Here is a 26,918-nt window from a genome sequence, read left to right on the forward strand (position 1 = left end):
GCAGCCGCAGCCCCTGCTGCCTAAGGAGTCTGCTGCGGGGGCTCCTTTCGTTCCTGAGACTGGTCAAGGGCAGGACAAAACCGCTCTCCCCACTCATGCCCCATGCATTCTGTTCCTTGCCTCCTGCCTAGTTCCCCTGTTGCTTGTGAGGCGCGAGGCAAGCACTACAGCACCTGCTCAGCCCTCATGCACGTGTGCCCTTGAAGTACAAGGGAGCTGACACCCCCTGGAGGCGAGCTTTGACCAATGCAAGATGGCGGCCAACAGACAAATCATTCTCCTCTCCTCGCCTTAGATGAACTACTTGGAGATAAAGTGGCTTCACATGGCCCCTTTGAAAGACAACAAGCAATCAGTTTTTCATAGAGCTGTGGCGAGCTCAGTAATATGCTCTCTTATTCTCTCTTTCTCTCTCTCTCCTTCCTTCCTGGCCTCACTCCCCGTTACTCGTGCTCTCCTGAGATTGCCCTCCCTAATAAAGTACTAGCGCCTAAACCTCTGTCCCATGATCTGTGATTTAGGGAACTGAGGCTAAGAAAATTATGGAAGTTATATGAAATTCAACATGTTTACTGCCACTTTTTTTCTGTTATTCTGTCTTTCTAAATTCTAAACCCAAACCACCACTGAATCTGAGTGGCTGTCAATAGCTCAAATTTAGGAAATTAAGTGAAAAGCAGAGCCCAAGTTCTAAGTTCATCGGAGCCCAATTCCTGGTCTAGTGCTAGAAAAGATCAGATTCTAGTATAGTACTTACACCTGCTTATTAACTGATTGTTGGGTCCTTTGTAACTGCTTCTTAGTGATTTTTATCTTGTCTACTTACATTCTTATCCTGGAAAGCAGATATTAAAACCAAGTCACCTACTTTAGAAATTGTTGTTGCATAGAGTGTTCTATCTAATTCTTTAGCAAAGTCAGTGGCTGCTCCAGATTGGTCCTTCATGGCACTGCCCTGGAGGGAACTTGAAGGCTTAGAAATTCAACCCTAGGAATTTTCTAAACTGGCTTGCATCCAGTGAGCAGGCAGTCCATCAGGCCGAAATTAATAGTAAGATAACCAATAAAACCATAGTAGTGAAATATTAATCCTTCAAACCCCTCTTTTTCTTCCCTAGTTCCCTCACATGCACAGCTGATACACTGACAATATCACCTTAGCAATCTGTCCCTTCTTTAATGATTTTGCAAAAGTGGCATCTGGTATGATGGTCATTAGTGCCATTTACCAACTATTTCTGGTTCTCCTTATGTGCACATGGTAGAATCTCGCTCCCTTGTTCTTTAAAATTAGGAGTGACCACATGACTTGCTTTGGCCCATGTAATGTGGTCAGAAATACCACGGGTCACTTTCAGGCAGAAGGTTTAAGAACCAGGGGCGTGGTCTGCCACTCTCTCTTCTGGGCATGTTGCATGCGGACATTGCTCCTTCAGTCTGGGTCCCAGGGTGAGAATGGGACAAAGCGCAGCCCTCAGCTGACCCCTATTGGATTAAATGAGACATAAAGCTCTGGTCGTTTACGCCACCTACGTTTGGGGGTTGACTGTTAACAGTAACAGAACCCAGTCACCCTAACAAGTCTGAGTAAGTCATACCCTTGATCGATGATCTCGGATTCAGATACCCCAGTGAGGCCCGTCCTCGGCATTCTGATGCTCTGCTGAGACTATGTAGCTCGCTAAATTCTTACAGCCACTATATAAGTGTTCTTACCCCAATTTAAAATTAACCTCAAAAAAATTAAGGGCACATGTCACCATCTTGAAAGATGCAGAGATGGGCTTTAAGCACACATACCTTGGCCAGAAGTCTGTCTCTTGCATTAAAGCCCCCAGCTCTCTCGTTCCCAAATGCCCTAAAAAACAGTCAAACAGTCTGAGACCATTATTTATTCAGTCTTTTTGGCTCTCCCTGAAAGCTGCACTTTGCTTTCATACCAAATGGAAGCGTTTTCCTCTGCTGACTCTGGTATCTTTCTCCCATACTCCTTCAGGAGCAGACTCTATTGAAGCTCAGGAGAATCCTGGCACAGACACACCATCTGCCTTCATGCTCACATTCAGGAAATCTACACGGAGGCTCCCTTAAGGCTTCAGGGGTCAAGGAAATCAGTTAAGACTGAAGCCCATTTCTATGTCTTTCTGTTCACCTCTACCTCACAAAATTAATCCCTGGGAGAAGTTCTTATGATATATGACCCAACATGAACCTTGGCCTTTATACTGGGTTGAAAAGTGTCTCCCAGAATTCATGTCCACCTAGAACCTGCGAATGTGACCTTGTTTGGAAATAGGTTTTTATAGATATATTAAGATAACAACATATTGGATTATGGAGGGCCCTAAATCCAATATGATAGATGTCATTACAGGAAGAGAGAAACCTACACAAAGAGACATAGATGCCTGGGGAGAAATGCCACATGACAACAGAGATTGGAATGATGCATCTGCACGTCAAGGAGCACCAAGGATTGCCAGCAACCACAAGAAGCTAAGAAGAGGCAAGGAAGGATCCTCCCCCAGAGGCTTCAGAAGGAGCATGGCCCTGCCAACACCTTAATTTTGAACTTCTGGCCTCCAGGACAGTGAGAGAATAAACTTCTCTTGTTCTAAGCTACCTAGTTTATGATAATTTGCCATGGCAGCCCTAGGAAACTAAAACAGCCTCCAAAGTCCAAGCCATAGGGAAAAAAAAAAAATGCCTTACTCAGGTCTCTCCATGGATGTAGAGATAGAAATACACACACCTGAGTTTGCATATAACTACCACTTAGTAGCTGTGCACCCTAAAGCCAGTTACTCAAATGTATGTATCTCCGGTCTCTTCATCCATACTATTAGACTAACAAGCTGTATCGTATTTGTTTGCTCTGTGGTACAGGGGTACTTGCCATTCTTTTGTGCCTCTCGGCATCTGAACCCCTTCCTGGGTTTGGACAGCGCCCCACTTCTGAGACAGCACCAACTTCCCAGTAGGGAAGCGGAAGGTGTCCGATGCTCTTTTCCAGCACCCTTGAAGCTAAATCACAGGCATGACTGATGTTCGGCCAAGACGATGTGCTTTGCACACGAAGCTCAGAACGTGAAGATTTGGGGATGCCACAGAATCCGTTCAGATGTGGTCACAGCTGCCTCCAGATTCCAGCATGTCAGAGGGACGTTCGAAGGATAGCACCCAAGGGCAGCCCCGGGGGAAGCCTGTGCCCCTGGATCCTGTACCTTTTAAGGCAATTCTTTTCTCTCTTTTTCTCCTTAAGTCAGCAGAGCTGGTTTCTGATGTTGGCAGCTAACAACCCTAACACACAAGTACTAAGTGAGATGAGACGTGCAAAACATCTAGCAGGAATCCGGAGTTAGTTCCTTTCTTCCCACCTCCCCACGCAGTAATGAGCAAGGATTTTGCTGTCAACAGGTCAAAGACTATGCTCAGGGGCAGGAAGTGGAGGGTTAAAAGAATGGATTTCTTTAAATGTGGCATATACACACAATGAGTATTATTCTTCCTTAAAAAGGAGACCCTGCCATATGCAACACCATGGATATATCTGGAGAGCATTCACTAAATGAAATAAGCCAGACATGGAAGGACCAATACTACATGATTTCACTTATGTCAAATATCAAAAATAGTCCAATGCATCAAAGCAGAGAGTAAATGCTGGTGGCCAGGGGCCGGGGTGAAGGAGAAACAGCAAAGTATTAGTCAAAGGGTATGAAGTTTCAGTTATGCAAGATGAATAATTCAATTCTTATTACTAGATATCTACTGCACAGCCTGATGTCTGCAGCTAACAGTACTGTATCGCATACTTAAAAGAATTTGCTAAGAGGACAGATCTTACTTTCAAGTGTTCTTATCACAAAATAATAATAGTAAGTAAAGATGGTAGGAGGAAACTTCTGGATTTGTTTATGGCATAGACTGTGGTGTATACCAACACCACCAAAGTCATCCAGTTGTACATGTTAAATATGCATAATTTTTTGATGTGACTCATACCTCATTAAAGAGGTTTTTGGAAAAAAAGTAAGGAGGCAAGAGCTGTCTCATCACACGCAGACAGGACTACTGAGCAGGCCTGTGCTGGATCCTTTATTCCCACCGATGATGAAGGTCAGGCCTCATTAGTGCGCCAGGTTAACCAAGGGTGTGCAGCATTTCAAGGTGGGAGGAAAATTTCAGAGGATGAGAGACAGACTCAAGGACTTTTGACCAAGCTGATGACAAGCTCACAGCGAAGAAAACTCACACTGGAAGGGCCTGGAGCTCAGGCTCTGCAAATCTGAATAGCAGCTGACAATCTGGGCAGGCTGCTTTGCATGTTTGTTGTTGTTATTTATGGGTTTTTTTTTTAAGTCTTCAAATCCCCGAATCCCTTCTGCCTAAGCCAACTGCATATTTGAAGGCATGAAGCAGCTGTTGCGATGGGGGATTCTCTCCTCTGTGAAAACGCTGATTTAAAAAAAAAAAAAAAAGTAATAAGCTCCCGGCTCCTGCTTACTCTCCTGTTTCCAGCAACTGGTGCCCTGACAAATGAAGTGTCAAAACATTTCCAAATTAAAACCCTACAGTTCACACAGCCCCACACCCTCAGCAGGATGGACTTCCCCTGCTTGGACCCAGCACACACTTGAAGAAACTAAAAATAGCCAGATGGCAATTAACAGAAACTCTGAGGAGGGGAATGGGGTGGGTTCCAGCAGGGTCAGTTTCCTGGATGGATTCCAAATGGAGTTCTCAGCCAGCAGTGCTCTGGCCAAGAAAGGATTTTCATTAAAACTGCATGGAGGAGGCAGAATGGAAAAAAAAAAAATCAAGATTTGAAAGACTGAAAATTATAGCAGAGGTAGACGCTACAGCACCATCCCCAACACCATAAGTGACGACCATCATACTTGCTACTAGGTACTGAGTTCCTGTCATGGGTCACTGAGCACTCCTTATGCAATGTGTCATCTTGACCTTGCAAGGACTCCAAAAATTAGTCACTACTTTAACAGATGAGGACATTAAAGCCCAGAGCTGGTAGACAACTCGCCCAAGAGCTCAAGACCAACAGGATAAAGGTCTATGGCTGGTGCATGCTGAATGGCCCGGCTTCAGTTCAAACGAGGTTTTCCGGCTCTGGAGCTCGACTGTAACCCATGTGCCGGGCTGCCTCATTCATGCACGGGGAATGGGGAATCTAAGTGACCAAGTGTTTCCACACCACCCTTAAGCCCAGAGAAACAAACTTCTCCCTTGGCAATTTCAGTAGTACCTCTCAGGGGTTGTGGAGGGGGCGGGCTCTAAAGTAAGATTAACTGGGTTCCAATGCTGGCCTTTTCATTTACTATTTGTATAAAAGAAGGGAAATTACCAGCATCCTTAGGCCTCAGTTCTTTTAGCTCTAAAATGGCAATGAGGGGCGCCGGGGTGGCTCAGTCAGTTAAGCATCTGCCTTCGGCTCAGGTCATAAGGTGCTGGGATCCAACCCTGCCTGACGTCAGGCTCCCTGCTCGGTGGGGAGCCTGCTTCTCCCTCTCCCTCGGCCCCTCTCCCTGCTCATGCTCTCTCTCTCACATAAAAAAATAAAATCTTTAAAAAATAAAATAAAATGGCAATGATGTTAGCATTTAATCTCACAAAATTATAATGAAGATCAAAGGAAACTGCTATAGACTGAGTATCTCTATACCCCTAAAATTCAAATGTTGAAACTCCAACCCCCAATGTGATGGTATTTTTTTAATTCAATTAATAAACATATAGTGTATTATTAGTTTCAGAGGTAGAGTTTAGTGACTCATCAGTCTTACATAACACCCAGTGCTCATCACATCACGTGTCCTCCTTAATGCCCATCCCCCAGTTACCCCATCCCCCACCCACCTCCCCTCCAGCAACCCTCAGTTTGTTTCCTAAAGTTAAGAGTCTCTTATGGTTTTTCTCCCTCTCTGTTTTGATTTTATTTTATTTTTCCCTCCCTTCATCTATGATCCTCTGTTTTGTTTCTTAAATTCCACGTATAAGTGAAATCATAAATATCTTTCTCAGATTGACTTATTTTGCTTAGCATAACACCCTCTACTCCATCCATGTCATTGCAAATGGCAAGATTTCATTTTTTGATGTCTGAGTAATATTCCATTGTATATATATGCCCCATCTTCCTTATCCATTCATCTGTCGATGGACATATGGGCTCTTTCCACAGTTTGACTATTGTGGATATTGCTACTATAAAGATTGGGGTGCAGGTGCCCCTTCAGATCACTACATTTGTATCTTTGGGGTAAATACCTCATAGTGCAATTACTAGGTAGCTCTATTTTCAAATTTTGGAGGAACCTCCATACTGTTTTCCAGAGTGGCTGCACCAGCTTGCATTCCCACCAACAGTGTAGGAGAATTCCCCTTTTCCTGCATCCTTGTGAACATCTGTGGTTTCCTGACTTGATAATTTTAGCCATTCTGACTGGTGCGAGGTGGTTTTTCATTGTGGTTTTGATTTGTATTTTCCTGATGCCAAATGATATGGAATATGTTTTCATGTGTCCGTTGGCCATTTGTATGTCTTCTTTGCAGAAATGTCTGTTCATGTCTTCTGCCCATTTCTTGATTGGATGATTTGTTCTTTGGGTGTTGACTTTGATAAGTTCTTTATAGATTTTGGATACTAGCCCTTTATCTGATAAGGCATTTGCAAATATCTTCCCCATTCTGTCGGTTGTCTTTTGGTTTTGGCGACTGTTTCCTTTGCTGTGCAAAAGCTTTTATCTTGATGAAGTCCCAATAGTTCATTTTTGCCCTTGCTTCCCTTGCCTTTGGCGATGTGTCTAGGAAGAAGTTGCTGCGGCTGAGGTCGAAGAGGTTGGTGCCTGTGTTCTCCTTTAGGATTTTGATGGATTCCTATCTCACATTTATGTCTTTCATCCATTTTGAGTCTATTTTTGTGTGTGGTGTAAGGAAATGGTCCAGTTTCATTCTTCTGCATGTGGCTGTCCAATTTTCCCAACACCATTTGTTGTCTTTTTTCCATTGGATCTTCTTTCTTGCTTTGTCGAAGATTAGTTGACCATAGAGTTGAAGGTCCACTTCTGGGCTCTCTATTGTGTTCCATTGATTGATGTGTCTGTTTTTGTACCAGTACCATGCTGTCTTGATAATTACAGCTTTGTAATAGAGCTGGAAGTCCGGAATTGTGATGCTACTAGCTTTGGTTTTCTTTTCCAATATTCCTTTGGCTATTCAGGGTCTTTCTGGTTCCATATAAATTTTAGGATTATTTGTTCCAGCTCTGTGAAAAAAGTTGATGGTAGTTTGATAGGGATTGCATTGAATGTATAGATTGGTCTAGGTAGCACAGACATTTTAACAATACTTGTTTTTCCAATCCATGAGCGGGGAACATTTTTCCATTTCTTTGTGTCTTCCTCAGTTTCTTTCATGAGTTCTTTAATTTTCTGAGTACAGATCCTTTACCTCTTTGGTTTATTACTAAGTATCTTATGGTTTGGGGTACAATTGTAAATGGGATTGACTCCTTAATTTCTCTTTTTTCTGTCTCATTGTTAGTGTATAGAAATGCAACTGATTTCTGTGCATTGAATTATACCTGCCATTTTGCTGAATTCCTGTATGAGTTCTAGCAATTTTGGGGTGGAGTCTTTTCGGTTTTCCATGTAGAGTATCATGTCACCTGCAAAGAGTGACAGTTTTACTTCTTTGCTGATTCGGATGCCTTTTATTTGTTGTTGTTGTTGTCGTTGTTGTTGTCTGATTGCTAAGGCTAGTACTTCTAATACTACGTTGAAGAACAGTGGTGATAGTGGACATCCCTGTCGTGTTCCTGACCTTAGTTAGGTGAAAAGCTCTCAGTTTTTCCCCATTAAGAATGATATTCACTGTGGGCTTTTTGTATATGCCTTTTATGATACTGAGGTATATTCCCTCTATCTCTACACTATGAAGAGTTTTAATCAAGAAAGGATGCTGTGCTTTGTCAAATGCTTTTTCTGCATTTAGTGAGAGGATCATATGGCTCCTGTCCTTTCTTTTGTTAATGTATTGTATCACATTGATTGATTTGTAGTTGTTGGACCAACCTTGCAGCCCGGGAATGAATCCCACTTGGTCATGGTGAATAATCCTTTTAATGTACTGTTGGATCCTGTTGGCTAGTATCTTGGTGAGAATTTTTGCATCCATGTTCATCAGGGATATTGGTCTGTAATTCTCCTTTTTGGTGGGGTCTTTGGTTTTAGGATCAAGGTAATGCTGGCCTCATAGAACGAGTTTGGAAGATTTCCTTCCATTTCTCTCTTTTGAAACAGCTTCAGAAGAATAGGTATTAATTCTTCTTTAAATGTTTGGTAGAATTCCCCTGGGTAGCCATTTGGCCCTGGACTCTTGTTTGTTGGGAGATTTATGATGACTGCTTCAACTTCACTGATTGCAGCTAGCTTCCCTGCTCTGATGCCTGGGAACTGTGACCTCTCAGGAAGCACAGCACTCCCCTCAGAGGGGAGGGGAGATATATATATATATATATATATGTATATATATATATATATACACACACATACACACACACACACACACACACACATATATATACAAAAATAAAATTAAATACAGTGGAAGGATAGGCTGTAACTGTAAAAATAAAAATTTAAAAAGTCTTAAAAAAACAGTTGATAAAATAAGAAATTGGTTGAAAAGGAAAGAGAAAAAACTGAAAGACTAAAGAATCATGAGGAAAAAAACCATGAAATCTATATACTATTTTCCCCTAGTGCTGGAGTTTAGCAGTTCTGTGTGACTGGTAAACTTGGTCTTAGCCAATGTTCTTGCTGATATCCTGGGGGAGGGGCCTGCTGCGCTGAGTCTCAGGCGTCATTGCCCCAGGCAGAATTGCACAGCCCTTGCCAGGGGGCCAGGCTGAATAAGCAGCTCCGGATTGCTCTATGTGGCTTTCATTTCCTGAAGTCCTTCCGAGCCACTGTGGAGAATGGAGGTAAAATGGCAGTGCCCTGATCTCCAGCGCCAGAGCCTGAAGCTCAGGGCCGCACTCCTCAGTGTGCCCTCGGGGCGCAGTAGTCACCAGTCCTGTCCCCCCAGTCTCCCTCCACACCTTGTGTTCACCTGGCCTGTGACCTAGCATTTCCATCTTGGGCACATGACCCCACTTCGAGTCCCCAGACGCTACAGACTCCTGCAGCATGTAGCCGCACCGCTCCACCCGGTGGGAGGAAGGGGGTTCTTGCCAGTTCTGCCGCTTCTTGGGCCCCTGATTGAGAGTGGTCGCCCAACCACTCCAGGGTTCTGGGTTTATGGCAACCTGGAGCTGATTGGGCCCACTGATTGCAGCCAGCTTCCCTGCTCTGATGCCTGAGAACTGTGTCCAACTCGGGGACCCCTGTCTTCCTGTGACTCCAGGGATCCTGAGGCCACACTGTCCCGTCTAGGATTCTGCCCCACTTCACCACCTGAGTGCCTTTCAGGCAGGGATGTCTCTCACTGGAGGAGACTACTAAAAGTTCCGATTCTGCACTCTGCTGCTATAACACTTTCCAGTACCCGGTTTATGGAGGCTCTCTCCCCCACAGTTTATCTTCCTGATATACCACCTTGTTTTCACTTCTCCATACCTCCTATCTTGCAGAAGTTGGTCAATTTTCTATTTTGTAGAATTGTAGCAATTCTTCTCTCAGATCTCTGGTTGAGTTCACAGGTGTTCAGAATGATTTGATAGCTATCTAGCCGAATTTCTGGGACCAGACAAAACTAAGGTCTCCTACTCCTCCGCCATTTTGTAAAGTTCAATGTGATGGTATTTGAAGACGGGCCTTTGGGAAATAATGAGGTCACAGGTGCAGAGCCCTCATGATGGGGATTAGTGCCCTTGTAAGAAGAGACATGAAAGAACTTGCTTCCTCTCCTTCTGGGCCGTGTGAGAATATAACAGGAAAGCCACTATCTATAAGCCAGGAGATGAGTCCTCATCAGACACCAGCTCTGCTGACACACTGGTCTTGGACTTCCTAGCCTCCAGAACTATAAGAAATAAATGCATGTTGTTTAAACCACCAGTCTATCATAGTTTGCTATAGCAGCCTGAACCAAGACAGAAACAGTATATGGAAAGCTCTTGGCATGGTGCTTGCATATACTATGTTTCTCAATAAATAATAGCCATTGGATTGATCATCCTAAACCCATGCCCTTCTTAGGTAATTAATTTCACCAAGAAAGAATACAAGGGTTTAATGAAAAGGTAGCATCCATCATCATTAGCCATCAGGGAAATTCAAATCAAAACCACATTGAGATACCACCTTACACGAGTTAAAATGGCAAAAATGGACAGGGAAAGAAACAACAAATGTTGCAGAGGTTGTGGAGAAAGGGGAACCCTCTTACACTGTTAGTGGGAATGCAAGTTGGTACAGCCACTTTGGAAAACAGTGTGGACGTTCCTCAAAAATTTAAAAATAGAACTATCCTATGACCCAGCAATTGCACTACTGGGTATTAACCCCAGAGACACAGATGTACTGAAAAGAAGGGCCATATGCACCCCAATGTTCATAGCAGCAATGTCTGCAATAGCCGAACTGTGGAAAGAGCTGAGATGCCCTTCAACAGATGAATGAATGAAGAAGATGTGGTCCATATATACAATGGAATAGTACTCAGCCATCAGAAAGGATGAACACCCAACTTTTACATCCACATGGATGGGACTGGAGGAGATGATGCTAAGTGAAATAAGTCAAGCAGAGAAAGTCAATTATCATATGGTTTCACTTATTTGTGGAACATAAGGAATAGTATGGAGGACACTAGGAGAAGGAAGGGAAAAATGAGGGGGGGAATGGGAGAGGGGGGAGATGAACCATGAGAGACTATGGACTCTGAGAAACAAACAGGGTTCTGGGGGGGGAGGGGGAGGGGTTAGCCCAGTGATGGGTATTAAGGAGGGCACGTACTGCATGGAGCACTGGGTGTTATACGAAAACAATGGATCATGGATCACCACATCAAAAACTAATGATGTATTGTATGCTGGTTAACATAATAAAATTAAAAAAAAAACAAAAAAGGTAGCATCCTCCATGGACTCACAGGGATTATTCCAGACTGGTCTTCAGAATGATAAAGCAAACAAAAAAGGACTAAAAAAAATTTCAGTTTTGTGGTGGATTTGGTAGGTTCAGAGTTGTGGTGAGCAACCATTCTAGACCGTCTAGGAATGAGGGGATTCTTGAGACATTAAAATGGCGATAGTTAGCTATTTCAGTTTTCAGAGGGGAGGGGATATTTACTACCGGGAGAGTTCAGTACTGGAAAAAGTGTACTGACCTTCTCTTTTTCCTTCATAGTAAGAGTGACCCATATGCCTGGTGACACTGGGAAACAGTACTGAGCACGCACAGCCTGGAGCTTGGAAGGGGCCAGCCTGCTCACGCCCTGCTCAAGCACGTGCTCTTCAGTGCTCTACACAGGAGCTTGCTGAGCAGGCTCTAAGCTTATCCAGGGAGACTAGTTGTTCAGCATACAAATGGGTGGAAAAATTCAGTCTGTGGGAGAAAGAAATAGGAAGCCTTATTTGGCCACAGGTCCAAGCCCTGTTCTTCAATCAGCACTAACAACCATAAAGCTGCTATTATTTCTACCTGACATCTGTGTCTATTTCTAAATTGGTTCAGAACTCAGAGGGGGAGAGAGATATAATTAATTATCAACCATGTGATTAATTATCACCTTCATAAACCCCAACAGATAGAAGTCTATTTTATTTCATTGGCAGACAAACCCCTTTCAGGCTGTCAGGAAAAGGATATTTTGCAAAATCAAATGAGGTTACAGCTATGAGTGACCTTAAAGATGATCCAGTCCAATATCTTCATTTTTATAGATGAAAAGATCACAAATGAAATGGTCAAGTGACATAATCCATGCGAAATTCTGTGAAAGCTTATAATGCAAATTATTCATATGATTGGTAGTTTGGGAAGCAGTCTTTAGAACCTATAGCCCCAGAATTAAAAACAGATTATAGAAATACAGAAATGAGATTATAAAGAATAGAAAATAGATTATAGATTAAAACTAAGCAATTTAGAGAGAGATAGGTTTCCCTTAACAAAAGTATTACCTCCAGGAAACACATTCAAACCATGAAGAATGGATCAATATTTTGGAGGTTTTTTTTTTTTTTTAATTAGCAAAAAATGCCTACCTTTGGTCAATAAGAGTACTCACCCACAATCTTGAATACCAGCTAAAGTGTCAGAAGAAACAAGCATTTCTCCTCTATCCTAATCCTGCCCACCTGCCATAATCAGGTTCTCCTCATCAGCAATGTTTCCTCCTATCTGTTAACCAGGCAGGCCCCACTGGCAAGGCAAGGTCCTGGGCACCTCAAGACATAAGACAAGACATAGGAGGAAAACCATTTACCATGCTAATGGACAACAAAGGAAAGCTGGGGTGGCAATCCTTATATCAGACAAATTAGATTTTAAACCAAAGACTATAATAAGAAATGAGGAAGGACACTATATCCTACTTAAAGGGTCTATCCAACAAGAAGATCTAACAATTGTAAATATCTATGCCCCGAACGTGGGAGCAGCCAATTATATAAGGCAATTAATAACAAAAGCAAAGAAACACATCAACAACAATACAATAATAGTGGGGGACTTTAACACCCCCCTCAATGAAATGGACAGATCATCTAAGCAAAAGATCAACAAGGAAATAAAGACTTTACATGACACACTGGACCAAATGGACTTCACAGATATATTCAGAACATTCCATCCCAAAGCAACAGAATACACATTCTTTTCTAGTGCACATGTAACATTCTCCGGAACAGATCACATCCTGGGTCACGAATCAGGTCTCAACTGGTACCAAAAGACTGGGATCACTCCCTGCATATTTTTGGACCACAGTGCTTTGAAACTAGAACTCAATCACAAGATGAAAACCAGAAAGAACTCAAATACATGGAGGCTAAAGAGCACCCTACTAAAGAATGAATGGGTCAACCAGGAAATTAAAGAAAATTTTTAAAAATTCATGGACACAGATGAAAATGAAAACACAGTTGTTCAAAATCTTTCAGATGCAGCAAAGGCTGTCCTAAGAGGAAAGTATATAGCATCACAAGCCTTTCTCAAGAAACAAGAAAGATCTCAAATATACAACCTAACCCTACACCTAAAGGAGCTGGAGAAAGAACAGCAAATAAAGCCTAAATCCAACAGGAGAAGAGAAATAATAAAGATCAGAGCAGAAATCAATGAAATCGAAACCAAAAGAACAGTGGAACAGATCAACAAAACGAGGAGCTGGTTCTTTGAAAGAATTAACAGGATTGATAAACCTCTGGCCAGACTTAATCAAAAAGAAAAGAGAAATAACCCAAATAAATAAAATCATGATTGAAAGAGGAGAGATCATAACCAGCACCAAAGAAATACAAACAACTATAAGAACATATTATGAGCAGCTCTATGCCAGCAAATTAGATAATCTGGAAGACATGGGTGCATTCCTAGAGATGCATAAACTCCCAAAACTGAACCAGGAAGAAACAGAAAAATTGAACAGACCTATAACCACTGAGGAAATTGAAGCAGTCATCAAAAATCTCCCAACAAACAAGAGCCCAGGGCCAGATGCTTTCCCAAGGGAATTCTACCAAACATTTAAAGAAGAATTAATACCCATTCTTCTGAAACTTCCAAAAAATAGAAATGGAAGGAAAACTTCCAAACTCATTTTATGAGGCCACCATTACCTTGATTCCAAAACCAGACAAAGACCCCATCAAAAAGGAGAATTACAGACCAATATCCCTGATGAACATGGATGCAAAAATTCTAACCAAAATACTAGCCAATATGATCCAACAGTACATTAAGAGGATTATTCACCACAACAAAGTGGGATTTATCCCTGGGCTGCAAGGCTGGTTCAACATCCACAAATCAATCAATGTGATACAATACATTAATCAAAGAAAGAACAAGAACCATATGATCCTCTCTATAGATGCAGAAAAAGCATTTGACAAAGTACAGCATCCTTTCTTGATCAAAACTCTTCAGAGTGTAGGGATAGAGGGTACATACCTCAATATCATAAAAGCCATCTATGAAAAACCCACAGGGAATATCATTCTCAATGGGGAAAAACTGAGAGCTTTCCCCCTAAGGTCAGGAACACGGTAGGGATGCAGGGATGTCCACTATCACCACTGCTATTCAACATAGTATTAGAAGTCCTAGCCACAGCAATCAGACAACAAAAAGAAATCAAAGGCATCTGAATCGGCAAAGAAGAAGTCAAACTCTCACTTTTTGCAGATGATATGATACTTTATGTGGAAAACCCGAAAGACTCCACCCCAAAACTGCTAGAACTCATTCAGGAATTCAGTAAAGTGGCAGGATATAAAATCAATGCACAGAAATCAGTGGCATTCCTATACACCAACAACAAGACAGAAGAAAGAGAAATTAAGGAGTCGATCCCGTTTACAATTGCACCCAAAACCATAAGATACCTAGGAATAAATCTAACCAAAGAGGCAAAGAATCTGTACTCAGAAAACTATAAAATACTCATTAAAGAAATTGAGGAAGGCACAAAGAAATGGAAAAACATTCCATGCTCATGGATTGGAAGAACAAATATTGTGAAGATGTCAATGCTACCTAGAGCAATCTACACATTCAATGCAATCCCTATCAAACTACCCTCAACCTTTTTCAAAGAAATGGAACAAATAATCCTAAAATTTGTATGGAACCAGAAGAGACCCCGAATAGCCAGAGGAATCTTGAAAAAGAAAAGCAAAGCTGGCGGCATCACAATTCCGGACTTCCAGCTCTATTACAAAGCTGTCATCAAGATAGTATGATACTGGCACAAAAACAGACAGATAGATCTATGGAACAGAACAGAGAGCCCAGAAATGGACCCTCAACTCTATGGTCAACTCATCTTCGACAAAGCAGGAAAGATTGTCCAGTGGAAAAAAGACAGTCTCTTCAACAAATGGTGTTGGGAAAATTGGACAGCCACATGCAGAAGAATGAAACTGGACCATTTCCTTAGACCACACACAAAAATAGACTCAAAATGGTTGAAAGACCTAAACGTGAGACAGGAGTCCATCAAAATCCTAAAGGAGAACACAGGCACCAACCTCTTCGACCTCAGCCACAGCAACTTCTTCCTAGAAACATCGCCAAAGGCAAGGGAAGCAAGGGCAAAAATGAACTATTGGGACGTCATCAAGATAAAAAGCTTCTGTACAGCAAAAGAAACAGTCCACAAAACCAAAAGACAACCGACAGAATGGGAGAAGATATTTGCAAATGACATATCAGATAAATGGCCAGTATCCAAAATCTATAAAGAACTTCTTAAACTCAACACCCAAAGAACAAATCATCCAATCAAGAAATGGGCAGAAGACATGAACAGACATTTTTCCAAAGAAGACATCCAAATGGCCAACAGACACATGAAAAGTGCTCAACATCGCTCGGCATCAGGGAAATCCAAATCAAAACCTCAATGAGATACCACCTCACACCAGTCAGAATGGCTAAAATTAACAAGTCAGGAAACGACAGATGTTGGCGGGGATGTGGAGAAAGGGGAACCCTCCTACGCTGTTGGTGGGAATGCAAGCTGGTGCAGCCACTCTGGAAAACAGTATGGAGGTTCCTCAAACAGTTGAAAATAGAGCTACCCTACGACCCAGCAATTGCACTACTGGGTATTTACCCCAAAGATACAAATGTAGTGATCCCAAGGGATATGTGCTCCCCAGTGTTTATAGCAGCAATGTTCACAATAGCCAAACTGTGGAAAGAGCCAAGATGTCCATCGACAGATGAATGAATAATGAAGAAGTGGTATATATATACAATGGAATATTATGCAACCATCAAAAGGAATGAAATCTTGCCATTTGCAACGACATGGATGGAACTGGAGGGTGTTACGCTGAGTGAAATAGGTCCATCTGAGAAAGACATATATCATATGATCTCACTGATATGAGGAATTCTTAATCTCAGGAAACAAACTGAGGATTGCTGGAGTGGTGGGGGGTGGGAAGCACTGGGTGCCTGCCTGGGTCATAGACACTGGGGAGGGTATGTGCTATGGTGAGTGCTGCGAATTGTGTAAGACTGTTGAATCACAGACCTATACCTCTGAAACAAATAATATATTATATGTTAAAAAAGAAGAAGAAGAAGATAGCAGGAAGGGAAAAATGAAGGGGGGGAAATTGGAGGGGGATACGAACCATGAGAGACGATGGACTCTGAGAAACAAACTGAGGGTTCTAGAGGGGAGGGGGGTGGGGGGATGGGTTAGCCTGGTGATGGGTATTAAAGAGGGCACGTATTGAATGGAGCGCTGGGTGTCCCCTTTCTTCTCTTCTGTGCTCCAGCCCCCAGTTATCTAATGGCAGTGACAGCATCCATCTACAGGAGCCAAAATTACAAGGGAGGGGAACCCACCTCTCCATTCAGTGGCGTTGTCATTTCCAAAGGCTGAGACCATCCCCCGCTGCCTTTTTTCTTTCTTTGTCCTCTCTCTGGTTGGCCAATGTAGGCCAAATCACAGAAGTGCATGACAGCGTGAACTTTTTGGCCAGAGACTGACAAGTGGTCCCAGGGAATTAGAAGGTACCAGGGAAATCATGTAGAGAAATGAGCTTGGCAAAGCAACTCCATAAAGTTTTCTTTTTTTTTTTTAAATAAATTCCTGGGCTCACTGTGTTTCTGTACATGCATGAATTTGATCTTAATTTGCCTATCAGTCCTTTGAGAACTCTGCCCAGGTTCCAGACTGAGCACTGGGTGACACACACATGCAGATCCAAATAGCGCTGCCAAAGGCTTTGAAAAACTGAGCTGACATAAGAACCAGAGCTCTTGGAAGCCCACCCAGGGGCGTGGAACATGCAGCCGGAACCTAACCAAGTTGAATGAAAACTACAACAAAAATATCAACGTTCTCCCTAGACTTTAAAAAAGCCCTAGAATCTCAGAACATAATATTCAAAATGTACAGAATACAATCCAAAATTCCTTGCCATATGAAGAATGAGGAAAATTTCAATTCTCTTGGAAAAGACAATCAACTAAAACTAACACAGCAATACCACAGACGTTAGAATTATGTGACAAAAACCATGACAAAAAGCTCCAACCAGCAATCATGAACACTGCACAAACCAATGGGTACAAGAGAAAGTCTCAGGCAAGAAACAGACGACATCAACAAGAGTCAGGTCGAAATTCTGGAACTGAACAATACAATAACCAAAAAAACCCAAAAAGCAAACAAACAAAACAAACCACACCACCTCTGATGGGCTCAAGAGCAGAATGGAGATGACAGAGGAAAGCAAGCCAGCAGCAAATCATCTTCTAGCTGGGTGACCATTTATCACTACTTTTTCATGCATTTTTCTCTGTTTTAATTAACTACTGAGGCATAACAAGCCACATCAAAATTTAGTGGAAACAATTTATAACCTAGAAACAACTTATAATTTCTCTCACTTCCACAGGAAGGCTGGGCAGCTTCTTTGCTGGTCTTGCCTACATACATTCATGTTTCTGCATTCAGCTGGAGGGGTGGCTGGACTGGCGGTCCCAGATGGCCCCATGCATAGGAGTGGCAGGTGGTGCTAGCCTTTGACTGGCGTGTCTCAACTAGTTCTCTTTAAGCGAACTTTCAACCTCTAATAGGCTAGACTGGGCTTCTTCATGGTATGGTAATCTCAGGGTTCCAAGAGGGTGAGGTCTGGAGCCACAAGGCCCCTTAAGCCCTCGGCTCTGAAATCCATACAATGTTAATCTCTGTCATAGTGTTTTGGTGAAAGCATATCAGAAGAACAGCCCAGAGATAAAGGTAAAAAAATTAGACTATCTCTTGATGAAAGAGAAGTTATTAAGACTTTGCAAATGGGTGTGGACACAGGGAGCCATGACTCTTTAGCATCATTATTTCAATGTTACACCATACCCTTCCAAGAGAGTTAGTGCTACAAGTATCAAAGGCCATGGTCTACAATTGCTATGACAGTAGAAGAGACTGTGAGATTCAGAGAGGTTTAGTGCTTTGCCTAAGATCACACAGCTCGTTTGGGAGAAAACATAAAAACCAAATCCCAGGACTGCTGATTCCACTGACCAGTCCTCACGTCTCCGAGAGGGGCCACACGGTATTTTGAACACTGGCTATTTAACAGGTGGGAGAATAATGGGCAACACTTGTATGATGTGCTAGCAGTCATTTATCATTCAGATCCATTTGTGAAGGAAATCAGTGCAGGCACTTGTGGAGTCTATGAAAAAAACTGAAGCGAAGAGACTCAATAAGAGCTATTCATTATGTAGCAATAGAGGTCCTAACCCATTCAGTGCTCCAAGACCTAGTGCCTTCAGTCTCTTGCGTTCCTGGTGCTCAAAGCTTAATTTCTCCATTGAGGCAAAATTCACATAACGTAAAATTAACCATTACTCATTTTACATTATAAAATTCAGTGTCATTTGGCACGTTCACTAGGTTATGTAACTGTTATCTGTATCAAGTTTCAAGACCTTTCTATCACCCCAAAAGGAAACCCTGCACTCATGAAGCACCACTCCCCATTTCTCCCTCCCGCTGCCGCTGGCCACCACTGGTCTGCTTCCTTTCTACGGATTTGCCTATTCTGGATGTTTCAGGTAAGTGGAATCATATGCATGAGCTTTTGTAACTTCTTTTACTTGGCACATTTTTGAAGTTCATCCATGTTGAAGCATGTACCAGCATTGCATTATTTTTATGGATCAGATAAATATGAATGACATCCACAATATTCCATTGTATGGATAGACGACATTTTGTTTATCCATTCATCAGTTGATGGGCATTTGGGGTTCTTTCCACTTTCTGGCTATCATGAATAGTGCTGCTATAAACATTTGTGTACGAATAGTGGTTTGAATACCTCCTTTCAATTCTTTGGTGTATATAATCACGAGTGGCATTGCTGGGTCATATCGTAATTCTATCAAAGCTTAATCTGGATTCTAGTGTTTGACAAGGCTTCTTAAAATGGTTTGAGATCAATAACATGCTGCCAGCATTACCTTGTCTCTAAAGTCAATGTGGTTCTGGAGGATGGCTCTGTGGTAAGTGGCTGTCCTCACAAAATCCTGCATCATGTTCTGCTGCTGGGAAATGCAGCCATAAAACTGTAAGGAAAAGAGAAGGACAGGGAGAGTCAACAACCCACAAGGCATCACCTTCATGAGCATCTGGTTCTTACAGCCACCTTGGTCAAGGTAGGCTGAGCCTAATGCGCCGGCTAGCCGAGGCTCTCAAAGATGCAGTGACCTGTCCACATTCACCTCATTTGTAAGGTCTAGAACTATAAGTCGACCCCAGACTTCTGAAGGCTGCTCCATGCAATAGATTTAGGCCTAGATACTGGTCAGATAGGTGCCCAGGGTCACTTCTCAAAGCAGAGGTTATAAGAGAACACAGATCGAGAGTAACAGGGGTCAGAGAGAGAAAGAGGCCAGAGCCAAAAGGGACATCCCTAACGAGTCTCCGGAGCCAGGAGAGAAAAACGGGACTTGGAGAGAAATGTTGAGGGAGGGCAGGGGTGGGGCAGAAGGTGGTGGCGATGGCAGTCCTGATCAGGCAAGCCAGCTGGGTGACGTGGTGCATACAAATCCATGAACATTGAGTCACAAATATCAGCATTGTAACTGCCCCCCTTTAGTAGAGTTTGCTGTGTTACAGGCACCATGCTAAATGATTCACACACATCCTCCAATCAAATCAAATCATTACAAAAATCAGATGAATTTCATTCCCCAGATGACAAAACTGAGGCTCAGAGAGATACGGCCACTTGCCCCTAAGTCCTGACAAGTTGAGAAGTGATGGTACCAGGATCCCAAGCCAGGGGCTGCTGCAGCTGCGCTCAGGGGACCACAGTGTGCGAAGCTGCAGGGCCACGCCCACCGCGTCCTCTCCGCCCACCGGCCTGCCCAGGTGCGTCCACAGGTGTGTTCGCAGACCTGCGTCACCTGGAAACAACTTCTTTCCGCCCGGGAGCAACTTTCCTGACCTGGAAGTACTGCACAGCAGAAGCCTCTTCTGTCCGCTGGTTGAACACCGAGGATTCCTTTTTCTCATTCCGGCATCTTTTCAAGGTACTTGAAAATGAGCTGAGATCTGCAAGGATAAAAGGCAGACCCGTTTCTACACCACAGAACTGACCGCTGCACTTTTGCACAATTCTGAGAAACTACTGGAAGATTCAAAGGGCAAGTTCATCCCCAGACACACACAGGACGAGGAATGGCAAGGTGGAAACGGGCACGACTCTGAGATATGACAGCCTTCCTTACACTTGTCAGCGATATCTGCATTCACCGGTGTCACGTGACACAGCATAATGGGACACGCGGAGACTGGGCTCAGGGACTTCTCCGGTCCTGTGCTCACAAAGCTTACAGGCTTATTCTCAGTATGTGCTCTGGGGAAGGTGATTACTGATGATAAGGAAAAAAAATACATATGTGAATACAAAATATACATACAATGAATAGATATACATATGTGTGTGTGTGTATATATATATATTTCTATATATATAAAAATCTCATTCTATTGTCACAATAGGGTTTTTTTTCACATTTAGTATTCTCCAGGCGTAGAGAGAAAAAGTAAAATAACCGAAGAGATGTGAAAACAAGGAAATGCTTTCTATTATTTGAGGAAAAGAAATACATAGATGACGGCTCAAAAAATCCCATAAGTGTTATTACTTAGAGATAACACAGCATACACAGTGGTCAAGTTTTGTGACTTCTGCCTTAGAATTGTCTCTTACATCCTTGCCCAGCGGTCCTCATCATCTGTGGCCTTCTCCCTCTGCACCTCTGGTGATATGCCCAAGTCTCTCCCTTACAGCCTGTACTGGATTCCTGATGGCCATACACTCTCAGTTCATCATGAGCTCCAGCCCCTCACACTTTGTCTGCCTTCGCATGCTACCCTATACACCTTCTCCTTGTGCGCTACGTCCTCCATGCTCCCGCCATGCAGAAATACTTATGAATTCCCACATCAACTTGGCCCTGGCCTGGCTTCTTGACTTGAAACCCCCCAGCTCTTCTCTTTAAATTCATTTTTGACATCAAATTCCTATTCATCCCCCAAGATTCAGCTCAACCAGCCTTTTCTCGTTGCTAGGTTCTAGAACACCCAAAGGCACAGTGGGCCTCAACACGTGATCAGAATCACCTGAGAAGATTTTTTAGACCATGGATGTGGGACCCTCATCCCACACCTGTTAAGTCAATCAAAAAAAATAATTTGTAAATAATTTAAACATAGGAAATTTTAAAACTCAGAAAAGAAAGCCAGGAACAAAAAATGATTCCTAGGTATAACCACTAAGAGTATTTTGGGATAAAATCTCCCAGTAATTTTTCTTCATTGTGTTTTTATCTATCTCTACATTATTTATAATAATAGTATCATACTCTATGGTCAATACTGTTCATATAGAATCTCTCATCCACGCTTAAAGCTACAAAGCGCACCAACCACAATGCCCTTTTGCTCTTGTTTCTCCTATTTGTTCTCCGAGGCAACATCAGAGCCTTAGTAGATCTTAATTCCAACAAGGTTTTTAACTATGTTCCTTCAAATTTTGGACCTGCTTATTTGCTTATCAAGTTCTACTGGGGGTCAAAAGTACCAACCCTATAGAACTATAATTTTCTATATTTGCATTTTATTCCCTTTAAATTGATATTGGATAATATTTTAAAACTTTAAAATGTTTGAAAACTTTGTTAGATAAAACTTGCAACAAACTTAGTATAAAGGGAACACACCTCAACACTGCAAAGGCCATACGTGACAATCCTGCAGCTGACATCATACTCAATAGTAAAACGTTGAAAGCTTTTCCTCTAAGACCAGAAATGAGACAAGGGTGCCAACTCTCACCACTCCTATTCAACATAGTATTGGAACTCCTACTCAGAGCAATCAGGCAATAAAAAGAAACGGAAGGCATCCAACTTGGAAAGGAAGAACCAAAACTGTCTCTATTTGCAGACAACATGATACTATATATAGAAACCCCAAAGGACCCCACCAAGAAACTGTTAAAACCAACAAATTCAATAGAGTTGCAAGATACAATATACAAAAATCAGTTGTTTCTAAACACCAACAATGAACTACTAGAAAGAGAAATTAAGAAAGCAATCCCATTTAAAATTTCATCAAAAAGAACAAAATACTTAGGACTAAACTGAATCAAGGAGGTGATACCAGTTATCTGTATTCTAAAAACTGTAAGACATTGATGAAAAAATTGATGAGACAAATAAGTGTGAATATATCCTGTGTTCATGGATTAGAAGAATTAATGTTGTTAAACTGTCCATATGCCCAAAGCAATCTACAGTTTCAATGCCATCCCTATCAAAATTCCAATGGCATTTTTCACAGAGAAAGAAAAACAATTCTGAAGTTTGTATGGAACTGTAAAACCCCTAACAGCCAAAGAAATCTTGAGAAAGAAGAACAAAGCTGGAGGCATCATACTTTCTGATTTCAAACTACACTGCAAAGCTGCAGTGATTAAAACAGTATGGTATTGTCCTAAAAACAGACACAAAGATTAATGGAACAGAATAGAGAGCCTCACGCGTATGTACTCAATCAATTTACAACAAAGAAGCCAAGAATATATAATGGGGAAAGGATAGTCTTTTTAATAAATGATGCTGGGAAAACTGGATATCCACATACAGAACAATGAAACTGGAACTCTATCTTACATCATACACAATAATCAACTCAAAGTGGATTAGATAGTTGAACATAAGATCTAAAACCATAAAACTTCTAGAAGAAAACAGGGATAAACACTTCAACATTGGTCTTGGCAATGATTTTTTGCATTTGACACCAAAAGCAAAGGCAACAAAAGGAAAAATAAATAAGTGGGAATACATCAAACTAAAAAGCTTCTGCAAACAAAAGGAAACCATCAACAAAACAAAAAGGCAACTATTAAATGGGAGGAAATATTTGCAAATCACATATCTGATAAGGGGTTAACATCCAAAATATATAAAGAACTCGCACAACTCATAGCAGAAAAAAACAATCAATCTGATTTAAAAAATAGGCTAAGGGACTGAGTAGACATTTTCCCAAAAACATAGATGGCCAGCAGATACATGAAAAGATGCTTCATATCACTAATCATCAGATAAATGCAATCAAAACCACAATGAGACATCACCTCACACCTGTTGGTGTGGCTGTCACCAAAACAACAAAAGGTAACACGTGTCAGTGAGGATGTGGAGAAAAGGGAATCCTCGTGCACTGTTGGTGGGAATGTAAATTGGTGCAGCCCCCGTGGAAAACAGTATGGACGTTCCTCAAAAAATTAAAATAGACCTACCATATGATCCAGCAGTCTCACTTCTGGGTATATATCCAAAGGAAGTGAAATCATCATCTCAAAGAGATGTCTGCACTCCCATGTGCATTGCAACATTATTCATAATAGCTAAGACATGGAAGTAGCCTAAGTCTGTCAACAGATGAATGGATAAAGATGTGATATAAAAATGACATATTAAATCATATCTATCTACTTCCCCCAGTGAAATATTATTCAGCCATGAGACAGAAGGAAATTCTGCCATTTGGGACAACATGGATAAAACTTGTGGCATTAAATTAAATAAGACAGGGGAAGACAAATAGAGTATGTTATCACTTGTATGTGGAATCTTCTTTTAAAAAGTCAAATTCATAGAAAGATAGAGTAGAAAAGTGGTTGTCTGGAGCCAGGGGAGGCAGAAAAGAACAGGGAGAGGTTGGTAAAGGGATATAAATGTTCAGCTATAAGGGGCATAAGATCTGAGGATCTAATATATAACATGGTGACTGTAGTTGCTAACAATGGACTGTATAAGTGAAATTTGTTGAGAGAACTGAAATGTTCTCACCAAAAATAAAACAAAATTTCTCAGACATACTAAAACACCCCACAAGATATTAGATAGTATTGACTCAGCTCTAGTCTCTTGATTCCTCTCCAATTCCCTCTGAGCTTTCCGAGACCTCCAGCAGTGGTGTCACCCATTTGTGAGTTCTTTGAATCCTGGGCATCTACGCTGTTTGGGCTTTCAAAGCCCACAGTAAATTCATTTGTTCAACAAATAGTCTTTTGAATACTCTCAACAGTTGCAAGTCTCCATACTTTGGGGGATATCTGAGCTTTTAATACAGGCAAATATAATGGGTGCCTAATTTAGTAAACAGGATGTGTGACAAGATGAAAAGTATCATTTTTAGTTAACAAACAAGATTATGACTATCAACTAACACAGATAGTCTTGTGTCGCTCACCAACTGTCTCCAAAGGAAAACGTTAAAGAGAAGTTCCAACAGAGTTTAGGTTGCACCGGATGCCGTGCAATACAAAGACAGCCTTCCAAAATAAACACTAATTGGATATATCAGCTCTACTATGTTTCTATTAAAAAATATTATATTATTACATTATAGACACTTTAGTCACAATTCTATTCTTGTTCGACAAGTTTAAGATGTATTTTTGGGATTTAGGAAACAAGGAGCATCCAATCCAGGAAAGTCCAGGAATCAGCAATCAGTGAACTCCCGCCTATGGTGATTTCTGTCACAATGGCTCCTAGGAGAATGTTCTCTTTGCAAGCCTCCCTTGCCTTTATTTTAATGGTTAAATAAATGAGTGCAAATAAAGGAAATGTCTGTGTTTCCATATGATATATAAAGATTTTTTTTAAAAAAAAAACGCACTTTCAAAAGGAAAAGAAATTTAATTGTTGATTTCTCCCTCCCTTCAGTCTCCAGAAGACTCTGGAGGACACTGTCTTAATCCATTTGGGCTGCTCTAACAAAGTACGATAGACCACGTGATTTATAAACAATAGAAATCCACTCCTCACAGGTCTGGAGGCTGGAAGTCCAAGATCAAGGTGCCAGCATGGTCTGGTTCTGGTGAGAACCCTTTTCTTGGTTGCAGGCTGCTAGCTTCCGGCTACGTCCTCACATGATGGAAGTGGCAAGGGACCTCTCTGGGGTCTCTTTTATAATCACATCCCGAAGGCCCTACCTGCAAATACCACCACCTATAGGATTAGGTTTTAAAATACGAGCTTTGGAGGAGACACAAACATTCCATCTACGGCAATGCTCAGTGGCGAATCCAAGATGAGATGCAGCATGAAGAAGCCACCTTCTCTTCCTTGGTTCTCCGAACTAGGGGGAGCGACTTTTGATAAGAGGAGTGAAGGAATCTTTAAATCCAGCAGGTAACTTTACCTTTGGAGAACATTTTGGCAAAAAGTACATGTATTATTATTTTTTTGGATGGAAAAGCCTTTCGATCTACAGGCACCACCTGTTTAAAAGTAGCCATCCTTGGCTCCCAGAGAAAAGAAAGGCCTACTGTTTAGGACATAATCAAGTCTACATGGACGTTCACGTTGGCATATTGGCTCTTTCAGCTGCTCAGGGTAGAAAAGGTGGGACGACAGGGGTCAGAACCACTGTTGTGGAAGAAAGAGGTCCCTGTGGGGTATAGCCTGGAAGTCTGAAGCCAAGGGCAGAGTGTATAAGGATGGGGACATGCCCTAAATGACAAATACAAGCCAAGTCCCTTGACACAGCATGGCTTATGGGTAAAATGGGAGCTCCTTTCAAAGGACACACTTGTCCACACTGGGAAGAGGCTGGCCTGGTGGAACAGGTACTGTAGACATGCTGGCCTCAACTGCCATGTTTTGTCATTTTTCACCACAAATACAGAGCTGTAATTTTATCTATTATACAGATATTAACCATGCTACCGCCATGATTCTAATTACTTTCCTTTGATTCCCAAGCTTGATTTCAGTTTCTTCTTAACAAGCCCTTACCTTTCCATTTTAGCATGCAGCTATACTCGTGGATCAATAGACCATGGAGAGGTACCATTTCTTTATTGTTGTTGCTTCGAAAAGGACCAGATTGAAGGGATCTGTTTTTGTTTGCTCGCTTCTCTTAAATAGCTGCTTTTTATAAGCCATACTGTCTGCAGTACTTTCCATACAGTTTATTTACCAAGATACTAGCATCTTTCTCTGCAGGAAAGGGTACTACCTGCCTGACTGCATCAGCTGTTCAGGCCACATGTCCCAAAATTGTACCAGAAAACACACAACTGACAGTATGATAATCATGGTGTGGATTTAAAAAAAAAAACAACAATAATATGTCAAACTCTAAACATGGTTGCAGAACTGCTTTTGGCTCTCCTGACGAATTTACATACAGCCTATTTTAATTTTCTCTAGCCCATCAGCTCAAGTTTGCCAAGTTGAGCTCATTTTACTGGGCACCTAAGAAAGCAATTTCTTTTCCTGTTGTCAGGAGAAGACAGCAGTGCTGACCACTTGCCCCCATTTAATTCTCCTTCCCCTAGCTTCATGGTTTGGGTGTTTTCGCCCTCAGGATGGAAATGGCTCACAATCACTTAGGACACACGGCATTGATTCCTCCTATCTGGTCAGAGCTGGAGAAGCAGAACTGCATATCAGGGCATCGTTCGAGCAGCACGAACATGCTGCCAAGAGCTGAGATGCTGGTCTTCTCTCTAAATACAGGGGACTCTGCTGCTGAGTAAAATTCAACATAAGGATGGCCCTTTTTATGTCTCATACAAGCAGGTTTTCTTAGCAAAGTAGCAAAAGGACTTAGATATAAAGTAGACTGTTTGAGTGGTCAACAGAGCATTATTATGAGAC

The 26,918-nt window shown here is 41.8% G+C and overlaps 1 protein-coding gene across 1 annotated transcript in view; it reads right to left on the reverse strand.

Moving 5' to 3' along the window:
- Nucleotides 1-26,918, reverse strand: part of LOC112838587 (histone-arginine methyltransferase CARM1-like) — a 183,679-nt gene that overhangs the window by 97,095 nt on the left and 59,666 nt on the right. Inside the window, exons 3-4 of the mRNA XM_025891358.2 lie at nt 20,171-20,277; nt 19,182-19,286 (exon numbers count right to left, since the gene is read on the reverse strand). Coding sequence (XP_025747143.2) covers nt 19,182-19,286; nt 20,171-20,277 — 212 coding nt within the window. The remainder of the gene's footprint in view (nt 1-19,181; nt 19,287-20,170; nt 20,278-26,918) is intronic.

Source organism: Callorhinus ursinus, unplaced genomic scaffold (assembly GCF_003265705.2).
Source record: "Callorhinus ursinus isolate GAN/ISIS: 27379988/994484 unplaced genomic scaffold, GSC_fseal_2.0 scaffold28, whole genome shotgun sequence".
NCBI classification, from domain to species: domain Eukaryota; kingdom Metazoa; phylum Chordata; class Mammalia; order Carnivora; family Otariidae; genus Callorhinus; species Callorhinus ursinus.